Genomic DNA, 20,568 nt, shown 5'->3' with positions numbered 1-20,568 from the left:
CTGGTATTTACTTGCTGAGGGAAAACTGTATGTTGAAACCCTAAATGTGGCCTGTTGTTTTCTTAGCCCTTTTGTCGCTGCCTCGCAGAACATACATATCAAATCTGAGTGGACCTAGGTGGTCTCTGCTTAGATGGAATAGAGTTTCAATTAGGTAGGAGCAGTGAGTCATTTATTTTAAAGGTTAAATGAGCAACTTTCCTTTGGCATAACTAAAACTAGAAATTAAAAAATCCCAACAACTTTAATTTCAAAGAGAAGTAAAAAATTTTTATGCATCAGCAGCCTTTCCACTTTCATCAAGCTCATTGTTAAAGTTGTAAGTGTGTATATGCCTGTGTACTTACGCCATTATATTTTATTTTATTTATTATTTTTAAAGATTTATTTATTTAACAGATAGATTGAAAGAGCACAAGTGGGGTTAGTGAGAGGAGAAGCAGGCTCTCTGCCAAGTAGGGAGCAGGATGCAAGGGCTCAATCCCAGGACTCTGGGATCATGACCTGAACTGAAGACAAACACTTAATCAACTGAACCACCAGGTGTATGTATGTGTATATGTGTGTGTGTGTGTGTATACATATTTTAAAGAGATGCTGTGATTTTAAAAGGGTTTGTCTAGTATAACCTAAAAGCTTCAGCAGATTACTGCTCTGAACTTTCCCTTCCTGATCAAGGAGGCATAAACTTTTATCTCCCAAAGTAACGAGAAAGACAAATTGATTTTTAGGGTAGTTTCACAAATATAGAATTAGCTGATTTGTGGTATGTGTGGCTATGATTTTGCTGTGTGGCTATGATTCCCTCAAAATCAAGCTTGATGATTTGCTTTTATATAACTTGCAGAGTAAATCCTTCTGCACAAATTGAGAAAATTTCTGGGCACTCGAGATTATAAGGGATTGGGTTCTCATGAGGTTATTGTACCCAGCTTTTGCATTTCAGATAGCTGATATTTTCTGGGATAAATGATCTCCTAGAAACATCCTAAAAACGTAGCTAGGAATAATGATAAATCATACTAGATTGACTTAGAGAAATTTTTTTTGAAGTGTGTTCTTAGGTCTCTGGGGAATGTATGGAGACTTTCCTGATGAAGGCATTAGTTTGATTATTTTAAAATTCTGTTTTAGTCACCTTTGCCTTAGATCCTGTTATTTTGATCTTTGAGATTGTCAGTAACTAATTACACTTGTCACGTTCTTTCTCGCTGATGGCCATGAGTAAATCACCATTTATTCCATCAAGTAGAAATTCTCATTTATAAATCAGTTTTGCCTAGACTCTTGTATTTTTTTTTTAAACTCCCCTCCCATTTTTTCCCCCCAAGAATTAATTTATTTATTTGACAGAGAGAAAGAGAAGGAAAGAGCACAAGCAGGGTGAGGGGCAGAGGGAGAGGGAGAAGCAGGCTCTCTACTGAGCTGGGAGCCCCATGTGGGGCTTGGTCCAAGGACCCTGGGATCATGACCTGAGCTGAAGGCAGATGCTTAACCAACTGAGCCATTCAGGAGCCCCTAAAGCCATTAAAAAAAAAAAAATTGTTTCATTTTTACTTTTTTAAAATTTATTTTATTTTATTTATTTTTTTGAGAGAGAAGATTAGGGAGGGAGGGGCAGAGAGAGTCCCAAGCAGACTCTTCACTGAGCATAGAGCCTGATGAAGGGCTTGATCTCAGAACTCGGAGATCACAACCTGAGCTGAACCCAAAAGTTAGACTACTTAATTTTATTGGCAGTACATGATTATTAGGGGGAAAAGTAATGGATGTGACCCTAAACAAATTTGAGAGTGATTGTATTAATTTTGCATCTGTATTTCAACTCTTAGTATTCCTGAAATCCCCTCTTGTCTCCTTTCTGCCCTCTGCTGAGTAATCTATATCCCTCAATATTCCTTCTTTTCTCCTGTAACAATCCATAGAGATGGGAGCAGAGGGACAAGTGTCATTGTTCCAGTGGTTCCAATGGGGGAGAAGAGACAAGGCGAGTAACAAATAGACGAACCAGGGCACTGAGAAAACACGAAAATACATCTCCTCACCTGGCTGTTCATATGCTGTGCTGGCTTGTGTACTGATGGCATATCTATACCAGAATGTCTTGAGGGCACCGGAAAATAGAACACTGAGTTAAATTCCTTTGTCTACTTGTATCTCTCCTTTGAGTGCTAGGTGTTTTATTTTATATTTGTTGGCCAGGCATTTTGTAAGGAAAAACTTTTAATGTACTTTACAGACTAACCTGCTAATATCTTACCAAGGTATTTCCAAGCACATGGCTAATTCTACCTGGGTAACTTAGCTTTGTCTCCTTTTCTTTCAGCACCCATCAATTTTGGTTCTGGTTAAAATGTTTCCCGATGAAAATCTCAACTTCCTGACCTCTGAAGCAGTGCCCATTTATATAACTCTCTCAGAGTGACTAATATGTTCTTTTCTGTGCAATACAATTGGATTAATCTTTGCCTAGAACTTAAAAATATATGGCTGAAGTAATCTTACAAAGCATTCTTATTGGAGCTGCATAATACACATTAACTCAGATCCTTCCTGGTGCATCTTAACTTTAAAATTCATTGTTTCACATTGTTTTAGTGCCAGATGCCATCTTTCATGTTTTGACATTCTTCACATCTCAGAGTTTATGAAAATCAGGTGTAACCTAATATTGCTTGCAATTCAAGGGGAAATTAATGTATTCTCAACTTTGAAGTAAAATACAGGTTTAGGGGCCTGGGTGGCTCAGTCAGTTAAGTGTCTGCCCTTGGCTCCAGTCATGAACCCTGCTTTGTGCTCCCTGCTAGCAGAGAGCCTGCTTCTCCCTCTTCTCTGTGCTCAGTCTCTCTCTCACTATCTGTCTCTCAAATAAATAAATAAAATCTTAAAAAAAAAAAAAGGTTTAATTTTTTCAAGCAGAACCTTTTAAATGACAGTCAGGTCTTGGCTTCTCTTGGTAAAACTCCATCAGTTCTTACCATCAGATAATGTGGAGCCTAAGCATTGTAAGGTTAGGGTTTTATTTTATTTTTTATTTTTTTAAGATTTTATGTATTGGAGAGAGAGAGAGAGGGAGTGAGAACACAAGAGGGGTGAGGGAAAGAGGGAGAAGCAGACTTTCCCACCGAGCAGGGAGACCAATGCAGGGCTTGATCCTGGGACTCCAGGATCATGACCTGAGTGGAAGGCAGCTGCTTAACCAACTGAGCCACCCAGGTGTCCCAAGGTTAGGTGTTTGTTTGTTTGTTTTGTTTTGTTTTTAAGATTTTATTTATTTATTTGACAGAGATCACAAGTAGGCAGAGAGGCAGGCAGAGAGAGGGAGAAGCAGACTCCCCAACGAGCAGAGAGCCCGATGTGGGGCCGATCCCAGGACCCCGGGTTCATGACCTGAGCCGAAGGCAGAGGCCTTAACCCACTGAGCCACCCAAGTGCCCCCCCAAGGTTAGGTTTTTATAAACAAAGCCACATGGTTCTCTCCTATACTACCCCCATTTATTTTCCAAGTTTGGGCTTTAATTTAAAAAAAATAAAATAAAAAAAGTGTTGATTTGAACAGAAACAACTATTGACTATAATTAACATTTCCTTGTGAATCACTACAATGTGCATTTCTTTTCTTATTTTTCAGGCTGGACGTAAAGAAAGAAGTGATGCACTCAATTCTGCAATAGATAAAATGACCAAGAAGACTAGGGACTTGCGTAGACAGGTAAACTGGAACAAATTGTTTGCTTTCCCAAGTTCTCACTTCTGTGGTTTGGGTTAAAATTCCAATAAATACTGGGCCCATATTTTTTATTGGGGTAAAGGATGGATTTTTCACAGGGAACTACCTGTCTGTGTTTGATTGCTAGTAAAGTTCTAAATGGTTAATAAAATCTTTTGGGGGCCTAGAATAATATAACCCACTGGGATGGTCTGAATAAATTAGCTCTAGCATGAAAAAGATGTACCGGTAAGAAACTCAATGTAAAATTACTTGGGTGGGACCTGTGACAGAACCCTGAAGGGTCTCGTGATACTAGGTTGCATATGGGAGAAGCAGAAATTGCAGTGGAGATCCTTGGTGGAGTTGTTTTTCTAGTACAAATATGTGGGTATAGAGATATTGGTGTTTGCTGTATTTTCCAAGCTAGTAAATACACAGGAAAGAATCTCATTTGTTAAATAGTCCCATTAACATTTCAGAATCCAGTTGACTTTTAGTATTTTAAAAATTAGGGTTGAATTTACAAAACAATGTATTAAGACTTAAAATGAAATTGTACTAATAGCAGTTTCCACACTTAGTAGAGAGACATTTTATTGATCATGTTTGATAAAAAGCAAAATTAATGATGGAATGTGTTTTAAATTGTTTTCCTTCTGGTAAAGTCCTTTCAGAAATGGTTATAAAGATAACATTTTAGGTTTAAGGTTCACAGTGTGCTAACCCTCTTCAGATAAATCAGAAGGTACTTAGTCACTTAGTCCTGGGTTTTCATTTTTAGTTAGGCAGTTAGGCTAATAACATATATTCCAAGGCTGTGTTTCAATTCAGCCCGGAGCTGCTTTGTATTATTCCTTTAAGATACAAGCTTTAGTTTTTAATACCCAAGAAAAAAAGGATATTATCTTGAATTCTGAAATTTTGTTGCTGAAATGCTATAACTGCAGCATAATCATTATCCTCAGGATCGTGTTTCCTGTGTTGCAGATCATGTAGCTGCACAGCTTACATGAGGGATCCTCGTATCAGTGTGGCCCAGCTCTCATGAGCTAACATTAACATTTGGAAGTACAAGAGAAAAAAAGCAGTCTAGTTTCTTGGTAGAAATAAAATCAAATTTTTACAATTTATTTATTAGCTCCGCAAAGCTGTCATGGACCATGTTTCAGATTCATTCCTGGAAACCAATGTTCCACTTTTAGTATTGATTGAAGCTGCAAAGAATGGAAATGAGAAAGAAGTTAAGGAATATGCCCAAGTTTTCCGTGAACATGCCAACAAATTAATTGAGGTAAGTGTGTTAGCAGTTTCATTAATTGTAGGTAACTTGGTGGAATATGGTGATTTTTTAATCACAGTATGTATAAGATGAAAGTCTTTTAGCATTACTTTACATCTGTGCCAAACTGTCATTTTGGTCAGTTTACATTAATTATGTGTATGCTTAAATATAGGTAGTCTCTGTCCTAGAAACTTAACATCTCCACTTAATGTTTGTTTGTTTGTTTGTTTGTTTTTAAAAAGATTTTATTTATTTATTTGACAGAGAGTGAGAGAGGAAATACAAGTAGGGGGAGTCCTCGATACCAGGACCCTGGGATCATGACCTGTGCCAAAGGCAGCTGCTTAATGACTGAGCCACCCAGGCGCCCCAATATCTACACTTAATGTTAATGCAAATAAAAATAGATTGTCATATATCTGAAATTAAAGATACTATAGAAGGGAGTAGTGTCTAGAATTAGGAGAGATTGCTTGGCTGCATCCTGGCAAATTACTTAACCTTTCTAAATTGCCATTTCTTTTCTATAAAATGAGGATACTAATGATACCTGTTGGAGGAGGAATATTTTGAGATCTGAAAGAAATGATCTGTGTCAGCTGCTTAATTTTTTGCTTTAGACGTAGACTCAGTCCATTCATCATGTTTTAAAATTGAAGAAACATGCTGTTAATTAGTTAAGTTTGTACAATAGAAATCTTCATGTAAAGTGATTGTTTTGTAAGGCGACAAGAAAAAAAGGGAAGTGAATTGGTATTTAATTTCCAGGTAAGTTATGCTTGCTACTACCATTTGTTTATTATATTGGAAAGTATATTATGTTTAACTATTATTTTATTTTTAAAAATTGACACATAGAAGGCAGATACTCAAGTTATTTGATTTTGTAACCTAAATATAAAACATCTAACATATGGAAAAGATATTCCATAGACCATTTGGGAAGTTGGTCATTATGTAAGAATAGAAAATGGACCTTTTATGTAAAATGTGTGTCTTGTACATTTGAATTTATAATGACATTAGGTCAGGTTAATGCCATAAAAATATTCCAAGGAGAACATCAGTAATCACATTAAATGCATTACTAATTTTACACTAGGTTTTCTTTGACCATTAAATGTATTTTGACCTGAATTGATTATGTATAAAATACATAGGTCAGTCTTTAATTTTCTTTCTTTCTCTTTCTTTCTTTCTTTCTTTTTTAAAAAATTCTAGTTAGTTAACACATAGTCCAGTATTTGTTTCAGGAGTAGAATTCAGGGATTCTTTAGTTACATACAACATGCTTTGCTCATCATAACAAGTACCCTCTTGAATACTAATCACCCATCTAGCCCATCCCCTCCCTCCCTCCCTCCCTCCCTCTACCAACCCTCAGTTTGTTTTTGTTCTTACTTAAGAGTCTCTTGGTTTCTTCCCCACCCCTACCCCCCAGTCCCCTAATATGTTAATCTGTTTTGTTTCCTAAATTCCACATATGAGTGAAATCATCTGGTATTTGTCATTATCTGACTGACTGACTTCATTTAGCATAATACACTGTCGCTCCATCCATGTTGCAGTTGGTAAGATTTCATTCTGTCACATCTTTGTCCCTTTCTCAGTCGATGGATATTTGGGTTCTTTCCATACTTTGGCTATTGTTGATATGCTGCTGTAAACATCAGGGTGCATGTACTCCTGTGTTTTTGTGTCCTTTGGCTGAATAATACCTGGTAGTGCAGTTGCTGAGTCATAGGGCAGTCCTGTTTTTAACTTTGGGGAAGCTCCATACTGTTTTCCTGAGTAGCTGCATCAGTTTGCCTTCCCACCGAAAGTTCAAGAGGGTTCCCCTTTTTGCATCTTCACCAGCGCCTGTTTCTTAGGTTGTTAATTTTAGCCATTCTGACAGGTGTGAGGTGGTATATCTCATCATGGTTTTTTTTTTTTTTTAAAGATTTTATTTATTTAGTCAGAGAGAGAGAGCGAGAGTGAGCACAGGCAGACAGAGTGGCAGGCAGAGTCAGAGGGAGAAGCAGGCTCCCCGCGGAGCAAGGAGCCCGATGTGGGACTCAATCCCAGGACGCTGGGATCATGACCTGAGCCGAAGGCAGCTGCTTAACCAACTGAGCCACCCAGGCGTCCCTCATCATGGTTTTGATTCATATTTCCCTAATGATGAGTGACGTTGAGCATCTTTTCATGTGTCTGTTAGCCATCTGGATGTCTTCTTACTATTTTTTTTAAAGATTTTATTTATTTTGGGGCACCTGGGTGGCTTAGTGGGTTAAAGCCTCTGCCTTCCAGCTCAGGTCATGATCTCAGGGTCCTGGGATCGAGCCCCACATCGGCCTCTCTGCTCAGCAGGGAGCCTTCTTCCTCCTCTCTCTCTGCCTGCCTCTCTGCCTATTTGTGATCTCTGTCAAATAAATAAATAAATAAATAAAATCTTTTTTTTAAAAAAAGATTTTATTTATTTGAGAGAACGCATTCTGGCTGGTGTGTGTGCAAGAGTGGGGGGGGGGGCAGAGGGAGAAGCAGGACTCCTTACTGAGCAGGGAGCATCATGCCATGCAGGGCTGCATCTGGGAACCCTGGAATCATGACCTCTGAGCCAAAGGCATCCACTTAACCGATCAAGCCACCCAGGTGTCCTTTCTTTTTATTATTTTTAAAGCTTTTTTTTTTTTTTTAATAATTTATTTGCTAGAGAGTGGGAGAGTGGTAGAGGAAGAGGGAGAAGCACATTGCCTGCTGAGCGTGGACCTCTCTGTGGGCCCAATCCCAGGACCCCAGATCATGACCTGAGCTGAAGTCAGATGTTTAGCTGACTAACCCACCCAGGCGCCAAAGCTATATCTGGATGTCTACTTTAGAAAAGTGTCTGTTCATGTCTTCTCCCCATTTCTTAACTGGATTATTCATTTTTGGGTGTTGAGTTTGATAAGCTCCTTACAGATCTTGGATACTAAGCCTTTATCAGATAAGTCATTTGCAGATATCTTCTCCCATTTGTAGGCTACCTCTTAGTTTTGTTCATTGGTTTCCTTTGGTGTCCAGAAGCTTCTTATTTTGATAAAATACCAGTAGTTCATTTTTGCTTTTGTTTCCTTTGCCTCTGGCGACGTGTCTAGTAAAAACTTGGCTGCAGCCAAGGTCAAAGAGTTTGCTCCCTGTGTTCTCCTCTAGGATTTTGATGGTTTCCTGTCTCATATTTAGGTCTTCATCCATTCTGAATTTATTTTTGTGTCTGGTGTAAGAAAGTGGTCCCCTTTTTGCCAACACCATTTGTTAAAGAGAATGTCCTTTTTACCATTGGATAGTCTATCCTGCTTTCTCAAGGATTAGTTGACCATATACCTGTGGGTCATAGGTCAGTCTTATATTCAAGTTAATGATTCATTTGGAATTAAAATCAGAAGAGTATCATTTTGTGTCTCCATTAAGCATAGTCTTGTTCGCCATACTCACATGGTAGCATGAGGTCTAACCTCCAAACCCTCCTTTAGGAAGCCAAACTCCTGTAAGTAGCCTACATATTAGAAAGTATGCCTGTAATGCAGAAAGCAAGGACACTGTCTGGCCTAGGCCTAGGGTAACTGGTAGTGGCACAGGAAAGGGCTCATTGTAGTCCCTGAATCTCAGAGGGCAAGCCCTTGTCTCTAGTGCTGGAGGGCTTTTTATTTGGACCTGCTCTGTCAGACTCGTCCAACACAACTGACACTTGCTATGCAACCAGGCATGTGCGGATATGGTGCATTTTCCACCATATCTGGTGAATATGGTGTTTCTTGATAAGGGAATTGAAGTGTAGAGAGGTTAAGTTTCTTGGTAAGGGAATTGAGGCGTAGAGAGGGTTAAGTAACTTGCTTAAGGTCCTCCAGCAGTGAGGGCTGTGCCTTTTGAGCTTGCTAGCACAGTGGACAGTGGAAACATTATGTGGACCTGGTGGCTCTGTAGACCTTGCTTCAGGAGCATGTTTATGCTTCTACTTTTTATTTCATTCTGAACTTCACTAACCAAAGGCTCCTTTGAGTTTGGAGTTTGGTGTTCTCTTTCACAACTCACTTCTGACCCCTATCTCACCCCTTTCACCCCACCATACTTATAAATGACATCCTTTTTATTGCTCAAGGCATAACTAAAGACTTTGTAGTATGACTCTGCAAACAGTTGAATTGCATTTATGGTAATAGAGATACTAGGGTATATAATTGCACATGTGCTTGAAAAGGAAATGAGTATTTAAAGTGTTGTAGAAGCCTAAAATTCTTGACTCAAGGCAGAACTTGATTCTTCAGTGACAAGGCTTCTCTACCCTGCACTTTTACATTATGATGAGCGCTGAACTAGTGAGGGCCTTGTTTTAAACAAAGGTGAAATACTTCATTTTGATTGTTGCTCTGAATCTCTTTACTTCTTTTAGTTGCATTAGTTCCCTTTTAAATTGGAGTAAATGTCAGCTGACTTTGGTTTTTGTGGCCTTTTGTAGTTTTTCCTGAGCGTTTAGGGAAAGTAAGAGTATGTGGGAAAGTTGAGTAGGGCTAGTGATATTAGCTGGAAAGGCGGGGCTCAGATTCTGCAGTCCCTGAGAATTCTGCCAGATCGGCTTGACTTTTTAAAATACTGCAGTAAAAAATAAGTAAGATAAAATAAAATGAAATACTGAAGTAAAATTCTGTGCTAACCATCTGCAGTTAGCATAGACCCCCCCCAGGTAAAAGGGCATGATCCCCAACAAGATTGCTCTCACTGTAGGTGCAAGCTGCCACAAGCTCTTCTCACCCCAGTGACTTTACATTTAGGAGTTCCCTGATCCTTCCTCACGTGACTGCTGCGTTTCAAATGCCAGCTACAAGTTTGGAGGGTCCCCAGGCTGCTCACACTTCTGACCAACTGGCTACAAATTTGGGGGCTTCCCTTGGCCTCCTTGAGGTCTGATAATGTGCTAGAACAACACCTAGAACTCGGGGCCCACCAGGAGTTACCTCATTAGCATAAACTCTCAGGGTCATGTTGAATAACAAAGACATTCTTGTTATTAACTGAACTTAATGGAAGTTTCCTTTCAGGAAACTGAGACAAAGACTGGACATTCTTTATTATACAACACCTCCCCATCTTGAAGGAATGTGGGATACCTTGTTTTCAGGTAGATGGCCCTGCTGCCATAAAGCCACATAGAATAGAAGAGGTAAGACAAGGCTGGTGTTTGTTTTCTGTAGCTTTACTGCATCCTGTGTAGCCATTTACCCAGTGACTTACCATTTTACTTACCTGGTTCTTGCATTGTTCTTTTCCCTAGAGGTTCTCCCCTTTGGGAACTAGGTTTTCTGTTCTTCAGGAATTGGGTCCATCTCTTCACAGTGAGTGGGTTTTCTTTTCATAGAAACATAGATTCTCATTCTGGTTTGTAAATCCCCCTTCTTTGTAACATACATGCATTGTTATTTATATTTTCGTGGATTGCTTCTGTAGGGGGACTTTGCTAGGTTCTCTGGTTATCAGTAAAGGGGAGCAGCAATCTCCTTTTCTGGAGCTGCTGCTCTTTTTCTCTTTTTGTTTTACTGCTGTGCACATGTAAATTGAGAGGAGCTGTCAGTGTAAACACAAACCCAATTTCAAAGATGTGGTATGGGAAAAGAATGTACAACATCTCATTAGCTTTTTATATTGATTACATGTTAAAATGTAATAACTTGGGATTAAAAACAGCAAATTAGGGGCATCTGGGTGGCTCAGTCAGCTAAGTGTCTGCCTTTGGCTCAGATTGTGATCCCAGGGTCCTGGGGTCAAGTCCCAGTCAGGCTCCATGATCTCTCTTTCTCTCAAATAAATAGATAAAATATTTTTAAAAAAGAAAGAGGAGTGCCTGGGTGGCTCAGTGGGTTAAAGCCTCTGCCTTTGGTTCAGGTCATGGTCCCAGGGTCCTGGGATCCAGCCCCGCATCAGGTTCTCTCCTTAGCAGGGAGTCTGCTTCCTCCTCTCTCTGCCTGCCTCTCTGCCTACTTGTGATTTCTGTCTGACAAATAAATAAATAAAATCTTTAAAAAAAAGAGAGAGAGAGAGCGAGGGAAGGGAGGAAGGAAAAAAACCTAGCAAATTACTTTTGCTTATTTCATCGTTTTTAGTGGCTACTCAAAATTTTTTAAATTCCAAGAACCTTATAGCTTGCCCCTAGAAATCATTCTCTTGATTGAACAATTCTTAGTATATAGTTGGCAGTTCAGCCTGTTTAGAATCCCCTTATTTTTATCTTGCTCTCTAAATTATTTGGATAAAACATGTCTACATTATTTCCTTACATCCTTTTCGGTAATTTCTGTGATCACTCTATTAATACTGGGATACCTATAGGAATCATAGTTTATATTCTTGTAAGCAGCTGGGAGATTCTGTTAATGTGTTAATTTTTCTGTTAAAATCTGTTAATTTTCCCTCCCAATTTTCCCCATAAATATTTGGGTGCTGTTGTATATATCAGATATCCATTTTGTGGGCTTAGATGCACTCCTCTCACATTAGATCCCTAAATTGGGTAGTCTGATTGTGGGTGTTAGAGGATGTGCTCTTCAGCACTGCAGGGAAGCCAGGCTTCTTCCCAGAACCATTTGGGGATGCTGTGAAATTGTTGTAGTAGGGATCCAGACCCAATGTAAAACTCTCATGAGTTAAGAGTTTATCTGGGGTCACTCTGTGGCAATAGTACTCATTTGCTCATGCATTCATATCCCAATACTAGAGATGCTACAGGAATTTCTGAAAGCATCCCTATGGAAGAGGTACCTGAGGAGGGAAAAAAATGCCAGTTTAGGTAGGTGTGGTTTAGGGATACTGCCATTTAAAAATGCAGCTTTTAAAAATATTATAAAAAAATATGAGTTCATTTTAGATAATTTGGAAAATAAAAGCACAAAGAAAAAGGAGTAACATTTTGGAGTAGAATTATACTTAATTTATGTGTGGGTTGACTTTTTAAAAAAATATACAAAATGGATACACTGATTTATTTTTTGAGGTAAATGATATCGTAATTTGTTATGATGTAATATGTTTTCCTCCTGCTTGCGATATCAGAGCCATTTTATTGTGTTATGAAGTAGTCATCTGTAGTATTTCTGTTGATTGCATACTGGTCCATTTATTTAACTTATCCCCTACCGCTGGATATTAGGTTATTTAGATTGTTTTAGTCTTTCATTATGACATACAATGTTTTCATAAACAGCCTTGTTTTTTGTTTTCCATTTTTCTGGGTGGTTTTTATTCCACCCAGTTTTTTAAGCCAAAATTAATAGGAGTCATTTTTAATTTTTCTTCTTCACCTCATGTTCCCTATTTAATCTATAAGTTCTCATATCATTGTCTTTCTTTATTCCATGGTCATTTCCCTAGTCTGAGCATCCTGTCTCACTGGACTTCTGCCACTGCCTCCCTGCTGGTTTTTGTGCCTGCACTCTTGTCCCTCTCTAGTCTCTTTTTGTAGAGCAGCCAACATGACCCCTTTAAATCAGATCACATCATTTCTTTGCTTCAGGACCCATTCAACTGTGGCTTTCTAGGCATACTTGAGATAAAATCCTAAAACGTTTATTCTTTTGCTGCTGCTGCTGCTTCTTTAAGATTTATTTATTTACAGAGAGAGAGTGTGCATGTGTGCACACGAGTGGGAGCAGGGTTTTTCTCTTTCTCTTTGTGGTCTGTTGCACCCACCCCTTTTAAAAAAATCTTCTGCATGAACACCTGGGTGGTGTTACTGTACTGTAGCTGCTCCTTGGCATTAGATGCACTCTGCTCACATGTGATTACTAAACTGGGTATTAGAAAATACGCTTTTCAGCACTGAAGTGAACCCAGACATGTCAGCACTCCCTCGGCCCTCTGCCTGGAATGTTCTGTCCACTTATCCTCTCACCCTGTCTTTTGTTCACATATTTCCTCTGCATAGAGGCTCTCATGGATTCCTCATCCCCTCCATTCCAACTTCCACCATTTTCTTAACCCAGTTGCCTATTTTTTAGCCTCTGTAACATTTTTCACTCTTTGAAATTATTAGGTCTGTTTCGTTTTCTTATTTCTCTGTTCCCCACCTCACACTCTAATAGAATGTAAGTTTCTTGAGAACATGGGCCTAGAACAGTGCCTGAAACTTAGTAGGTACTCACTCACTACTACATAAGTGAATACTAGTTCTCAGGTAATAAACAGTAAAGTTGCTCAACCTTCAGATCCCTGGACCACCGTCCCCCAGGATTCTTATTCCCTGGTCTCAGTACTAGACCTTGAGAAATTCAGAGCTGTATATTATGACTCAACATCATGGATATTGAGCCTGAGTATTTGTAATGTTTATACAAAAGAGCATCACAATGCATCATTCTTTATAATGTGTACATGAAGGGATGAATTGTAAGATTTGGGGGGATATGAAGATAAATGGGAAAATTTGGAAACTTTTCAAAGATGAGGTGACTTGATTTGAAAAATATTTTTGTTAGCTAGAAAGCCACAGTTGAATGGGTCCTGAAACATTTGAAAAACCTATAGCAGGGGGTTCCTAGGGGGCTCAGTTGGTTGGACATCTGTTTTCAGCTCAGGTCTTGATCCTAGCATCCTGGGATTGAGCCCCACATTGGACTCTCTCTTCAGTGGGGAGTCTGCTTCTCCCTCTCCCACTGCCAGCTGCTCAACCTGCTTGTGCGGGCTCTTCTCTCTTTCTCTCTCTCTCTCTCTCTCTCTCAACTAAATAAATAAAATCTCAAAACAATAAAAATGTTAAAAAAAAGAAACCCAAAGCAAACTTTCTGCAGTTGAGGGAGAAAAAAAATTGTGATTGATTCTTATGACAAGATATAGTGTTCTGTCCCAGTCATTGTTCTAGGCATTAGGGAGGTAGTAAAGAATGGAACAAAAATCCTCACCCCCATAAGAGTTATGTTCTACTAGAGAGCAAGAAAGACAATCAAAATAATTTATATAGTCTGTTTATTTTGTATAATGTGATACAAATGATGCTGAGATGATATGTGAAAAAAGTTATCCATTTTATCAGCATTTTAAATGGAAGCTGAGCTAAAACTGTTTAAGTAGCGTTTAAATACATGACCAAAATAAAATTGGAGCAGATGTGTTGGCACTTGCTAACTTGGTTTTTGGAAGTCTTATTTATTGCTTTAATAGAAACATTTTCTTTCCAGACCAAGTAAAATAGTATAAAAAGGTTATGCTTTAATTTGGGGTGTCATGTAAAGTTGCTTCAAATATATAAATAGTTTCTGAGTGGTATTAGGGATAACACACACTTAAAAATGGAAAGCTTTTGTGGTGCCTTCTTTGGATATCACATTATGGAAATACAAGATTGGTTTAAAGAATAGAAACCATATACTGACTCTTAAGGTTTTTCCAGTCTCTCTGTGTGCACACAGTCAATGTCCGGAAGGATGTTTAGGACTGGCTGCCAATTGGATACTCACTCAGTTATACTCTGTTTTATTTGAAAAAGCAAATAATGGAGTGTTTCCGGTGAAGTTGTTCTTGACTTCTTTTCTCCGGTTTTGGCTAGGACCTCTGCCTATCTCATATCACATTTGTCAGTGAAATCCATTACCACAAGGTATTGAAGTCCCTTTTTTTAATGCAAAAGGTGCATAGAGGTGTGTTCCCAAAGTCACTGAGTTAGGGACCAAGAGCTGAGGGTGGTGAGCTGGATGTTGCTTCTTTTCACCATATTCTGCTCTACCTCATAGCACTGAGGGCTTTTCTTTCATCTTGTTATGAGAGGGCAAGGCTATGCTTCTGGGTGATGATAACACCTTTTATACTTGACTCTTTCTCCCATATCAGGTTAATGATTTCCATATGTTTCTCTTCAATTTAAAGTGTATTGAGGTAAAAAAAAAATTATTTTGTAACCTTTTTGTCAATAAGGCAACACCCATGTGTCCTTTTTTAATTGCTTCATTCTTTGCCTAGCTCCTTTGGCTGTGAGCAGCCTAATAACTAAGGAGCAATGTTTTCCCTTTTAATTTTGCTTTCTTCTGAGTTCTTTTTCAATTTCATAAATTAAGAGTGAAATTGGGAAGGTGCCATTCATGAAATCTTACCTATAAAAAACTATGTATCACTTAGTATCCCTTTCCCCCAACTGTAGACATTGCATTAAAATGGGTCTCTTAATATAATGAACTTGCTTCAGTGAGATACATCTTGTTCATTGTTTTGTGTATTAACCAAAAAGTAGGGTCCCTGGGTGTCTCAGTCAGTTAAATGTCTCCCTTCCACTCAGGTCATGATCCCAGGGTCCTGGAATCAGGTCCTGCATTGGACCCTGCTCACTAGGGAGCCTGATTCTCCCTCTGCCTCCTCCTCCTCTCTCTGTCTGTCTCTCTGTCTCTCTCTCTCAAAAATGGATGAATAAAATCTTAAACAAACAAACTAGCCAATAAGTAAATGTAATTGGTATGCTTTTGAGTTGGATTATCACTACTTGTTGCACTGCCCTGTGCACTATCCATACCCCAAAGTATTTCCCATTATCTAGGACTTTATTGGCTTGAAATGTATATTTTTACTGCAGATTGAATGATCTGCATTATTACTTATGTTCTGTGGTTTAGCTGATAATGCGCAGTAAAGTAGCCTTGAAGAAGGCTCTGTGAGGAGTATTTGAATAGAATACTAACCTTATATGATCCACCTGTGACATCTTCAGCATTTTCTCAGTGCTTCTGTATAATACTGTAGACTGAAATTCTTGTAAATAGCAAATTAAATGAAGCTTCAGTTTTCTAGGACTGTAGCATGTTTAAAGAAGTTGGTGTTCTTGGGGGGAATGCTGACTTTGGATTCCAAAAGAATTTACTAAGCCTATTGAGCTTGGTCTTCCCACATTTTCAAAGTTCTGCAAGTTCATAAGCGTGAGTCTGCAAAACAGAAGTGTCTTGTGTGTACTATTTTAACACCTCATACCCCAAACTAGTGTTTTTTGCTAAACTTAACTACGTAGTCAGATTTTGGAATGGTCTAGAGAAGACAGTAGATGAACCTTGTTCTCAAGAAACATCAATATTCTTTTCTCTTGGAACATTGATAGGAATGACAAAGGAAGCACGCCCAATCTTCATCCTGCTCCAGAAGAGTATAGGACTTACTGTCTGCTCCTCAGTAGAGCTGATGAGCTAATGTTTAGGCAGACACCCTATCTGTACTGATAGATTATTCAGGCAGTTATATAGAAATAGGGAACTTTAGTGGTCCATATGATAACCAAGTAAATGGAAATGATTACTGAATCATTTGGGTGGTGATTTACGATGAAAGCCTTTTTTTTTTTTTTTAAAGATTTTATTTATTTATTTGACACAGAGAGAGAAATATCACAATCAGGCAGACAAGCAAAGAAAGGGGGAGTTTAATTAATGTTAATTAATTTAGTTAAGTCATAATTAATGACTGAGCCACCCAGGTGCCCTCTTTCTTTTTTAAAATATTGTACAGTCTTTGTTTATGTTTTAAATGTATTTTATAAAGAGCATATGTTTACTTATTGTTACTCAGTTTAGCAGGTTTTTTTTTTCCCAGTTAATTAGAGAATTTTGTACATACACATTTTATTACCAGTAAGACATGTGGATTCATTTTTAACATTGCATTTTGTTCTCTTCTTCTTTACCCTCTGTTTCCATCCCTCCTTCTCTGTTTCTGATTATCTTTCCTCTTTTGGATTGATTGAGTCCTCTCACCTATTTTTATCCCTTCTTGTTTGGAAGTTGTAAACTCTGTTTTATTAGTAGTAACTGCGGATATTAGAGCATGCATGTTTAACTCAGAGGTTGAGGTTAATCAGTAGCTTTTCCTCTTCTGAAACAATGTCAGAATCTTAGAATGCTTCCACTTCCATCATTCTCCAACTTAAATATCACTGTTGTCCAATACTTTGGTTAAGTTTTAGCCCCATTAGTGTTGCTGTATTCATTTTTTCAACTTTGCTTAAATAGACCTGAGACATAATTTTCATTGCTTCTCATTACTTCTTGCATGTTTTTAAACCCTCCGTCTGGAATTACTTCCCTTTTTCCTGAAACATTTTTCTTAGAAACTGCTTTAGTTGGGGTAGGGAAGTTCTTTCTGGAGTAAATGCTCTTAGGTTGTTTTTCTTAATGTCTTTATTGTGCACCAAATCTAGGAAAAATAATTTCATTGAGTGTACAGTCCTAGGATGATCTCGCCATGTCTGCTCCCCTGCCAAGTGATTTGAAGGTACTTTTTCCCCGTTTCTGGCTTCTAGTTGTTGCTCTTGAGAAGTCAGCATTCAGTCTCACTGAGCTTACTTTTTGTGAATAATTTGTATTAACTTTGTGGCTGTTTTAAAAATCTTATCTTTGTTGTTGTAAAGCTTCGCTGTATTATGTCCAGGTATGGATTTCTTTTTATTCACCCTGCTTAAAATTGGTCTTCTCAAATGTAAAATTTATATTTCCTTCACTCTTAAAATTGTTTAACCGAAATCTCTTTCACTATTGCTCCTTTCCCATTCTCTGTGTTTCCTTCTGTATCCTTCATAGTTGAATAGTAGTCTCTTTCAGTCTAATTGCACATCTCTTGTTTTTGTGTATGGTTTCCTTATCATGAAAATTTCTTGGTTTTTCTGAATAATTTATTCAGTTTAACTTGATAGGTTAGTAATTTTCTTTCCATCAGTATTTAGTCAGTATTACTCTAGACTTCTAGAAGGTGTGGAAGTTACTAAGTTCTACTTTGATCCTTCTCCAGTATGCCTGGTCTTTATTTTTTTTTTCAATTTTTTATTTTTTATAAACATATATTTTTATCCCCAGGGGTACAGGTCTGTGAATCACCAGGTTTACACACGTCACAGAACTCACCATAGCAGTGTCCACCCTCCCCAGTGTCCATAACCCCACCTCCTCTCCCAACGCCCCTCCCCCCAGCAACCCTCAGTTTGTTTTATGAGATTAAGAGTCACTTATGGTTTGTCTCCCTCCCAATCCCATCTTGTTTCATTTATTCTTAACATAACCCCTTAACCCCCCATGTTGCATCTCCACTTTCTCATATCAGGGAGATCATATAATAGTTGTCTTTCTCCAACTGACTTATTTCGCTAAGCACAATACCCTCTAGTTCCATCCACGTCGTCACAAATGGCAAGATTTCATTTCTTTTGATGGCTGCATAGTATTCCATTGTGTATATATACCACATCTTCTTTATCCATTCATCTGTTGATGGACATCTAGGTTCTTTCCATAGTTTGGCTATTGTAGACTTTGCTGCTATAAACATTCAGGTGCACATGCCCCTTCGGATCACTACCCTTTGTATCTTTAGGGCAGATACCCAGTAGTGCAATTGCTGGGTCATAGGGTAGCTCTATTTTCAACATTTTTTTTTTCCAGTTACTACTTCTATTCTTTTTTTTTTTTTTTTTAAATAAACTATATAATATATTTTTATCCCCCGGGGTACAGGTATGTGAATCGCCAGGTTTACACACTTCACAGCACTCACCATAGCACATACTCTCCCCAGTGTCCATAACCCCACCCCCGTTTTCCCAACCCCCCTCCCCCCAGCAACCCTCAGTTTGTTTTGTGAGATTAAGAGTCACTTATGGTTTGTCTTATTTTCAACATTTTGAGGAACCTCCATGCTGTTTTCCAGAGTGGTTGCACCAGCTTCCATTCCCACCAACAGTGTAGTAGGGTTCCCCTTTCTCCGCATCCTCGCCAGCATCTGTCATTTCCTGACTTGTTAATTTTAGCCATTCTGACTGGTGTGAGGTGATACCTTATTGTGGTTTTGATTTGGATTTCCTTGATGCCGAGTGATGTGGAGCATTTTTTCATGTGTCTGTTGGCCATCTGGATGTCTTTGTAGAAATGTCTGTTCATGTCTTCTGCCCATTTCTTGATTGGATTATTTGTTCTTTGGGTGTTGAGTTTGCTAAGTTCTTTATAGATTTTGGACACTAACCCTTTATCTGATATGTCCTTTGCAAATATCTTCTCCCATTCTGTCAGTTGTCTCTTGGTTTTGTTAACTATTTCCTTGCTGTGCAAAAGCTTTTCATCTTGATGAAATCCCAATAGTTCATTTTTGCCCTTGCTTCCCTTGCCTTTGGCGATGTTCCTAGAAAGATGTTGCTGCGGCTGAGGTTGAAGAGGTTGCTGCCTGTGTTCTCCTCAAGGATTTTGATGGATTCCTTTCTCACATTGAGGTCCTTTATCCATTTTGAGTCTATTTTCGTGTGTGGTGTAGGGAAATGGTCCAATTTCATTTTTCTGCATGTGGCTGTCCAATTTTCCCAACACCATTTATTGAAGAGGCTGTCTTTTTTCCATTGGACATTCTTTCCTGCTTTGTCGAAGATGAGTTGACCATAGAGTTGAGGGTCTATTTCTGGGCTCCCTATTCTGTTTCATTGATCTATGTGTCTGTTTTTGTGCCAGTACCATGCTGTCTTGATGATCACAGCTTTGGAATAGAGCTTGAAGTCTGGAATTGTGATGCCACCAACTTTGGCTTTCTTTTTCAATATTCCTTTTGCTATTCGAGGTCTTTTCTGGTTCCATATAAATTTTAAGATTATTTGTTCCATTGCCTGGTCAATTTTTAGTGCATTTTTCCATTGATACTTTCTTTTATTTCTGTTAACATAAGAAACACTTTTTAGGGGCACCTGGGTGGCTCCGTTGGTTGAGCGACTGCCTTCGGCTCAGGTCACGGTCACGGTCCCGGAGTCCCGGGATCGAGTCCCGCATCGGGCTCCCAACTCCATGGGGAGTCTGCTTCTCTCTCTGACCTTCTCGCCTCTCATGCTCTCTCTCAAATAAATAAAATCTTAAAAAAAAAAAAAAAACACTTTTTAATACTCTGGTTTTGGTCATTTGAGTATCTGCCTTCATTATGGATCTGATACACAATTGTTTTGCTTACTCCTGCCCAAGATAGCTTATCTCCTTGGGTACTTCTGCATTTTTCATTGTAGATTCAGATTCCTGGCATTATGCATATGAGAATTCTTTGAGGCCTGGGTTTAAGTTTTCTTCCATCTAAATGGAAATATAAATGGAAAATTTCCATTTATATTTGCTTCTCCTAGTTGCTTAAGCATATCACTAATATATGACTAGATCAGAGGCATTTACCTTCTGAGGGCAGTGGTGTTGTTGGTCCACTAAAAACCCAAATTCTGATCACACAATGGCGCATACTCCATTTCTCTATTCCCCACCCTTGTATAAACACTGTTTTCAGTGCTTGTGTTTTCCTCTTTGAATTTTTGCTTTCTCATATCTAGCCTCTGATAATTTTCCTTAATTAATTAAGGCTCTGCCTTTAACAACAAAATTTTTGAGGTATAAATTACAGACTGTAAAATTTCACCTTCACCCCTTTTAACTGTACAATTCAGTGATTTTTTTTTTTTTTTTTTTTTTTTTTACCTAAATTTACGGAAGTATGCAGCCATTACCACAATCCAGTTTGGAATTTTTCTATCATCCATGCATGCTTCATTTTTTGATAGCTTATCCTCTGTTCCATCATCATTTCCCTTGTAGAT

The 20,568-nt window shown here is 38.5% G+C and overlaps 1 protein-coding gene across 3 annotated transcripts in view; it reads left to right on the top strand.

Moving 5' to 3' along the window:
* The window catches only part of CTNNA1 (catenin alpha 1), a 182,597-nt gene that overhangs the window by 125,145 nt on the left and 36,884 nt on the right, over positions 1–20,568 (top strand). For all 3 annotated transcript variants that reach the window (XM_013052450.2, XM_013052451.2, XM_013052452.2), the window contains exons 8-9: positions 3,632–3,712; positions 4,851–5,003. In XM_013052450.2, the coding sequence (XP_012907904.1) occupies positions 3,632–3,712; positions 4,851–5,003 (234 nt within the window). The remainder of the gene's footprint in view (positions 1–3,631; positions 3,713–4,850; positions 5,004–20,568) is intronic.

This window comes from Mustela putorius, unplaced genomic scaffold (genome assembly GCF_011764305.1).
Source record: "Mustela putorius furo isolate JIRA1106 unplaced genomic scaffold, ASM1176430v1.1 tig00000145_pilon_pilon_pilon, whole genome shotgun sequence".
Lineage (NCBI taxonomy): Eukaryota > Metazoa > Chordata > Mammalia > Carnivora > Mustelidae > Mustela > Mustela putorius.
Note: the sequence above shows the minus strand (reverse complement) of the source record. Positions and strands in the feature narration are given on the sequence as shown.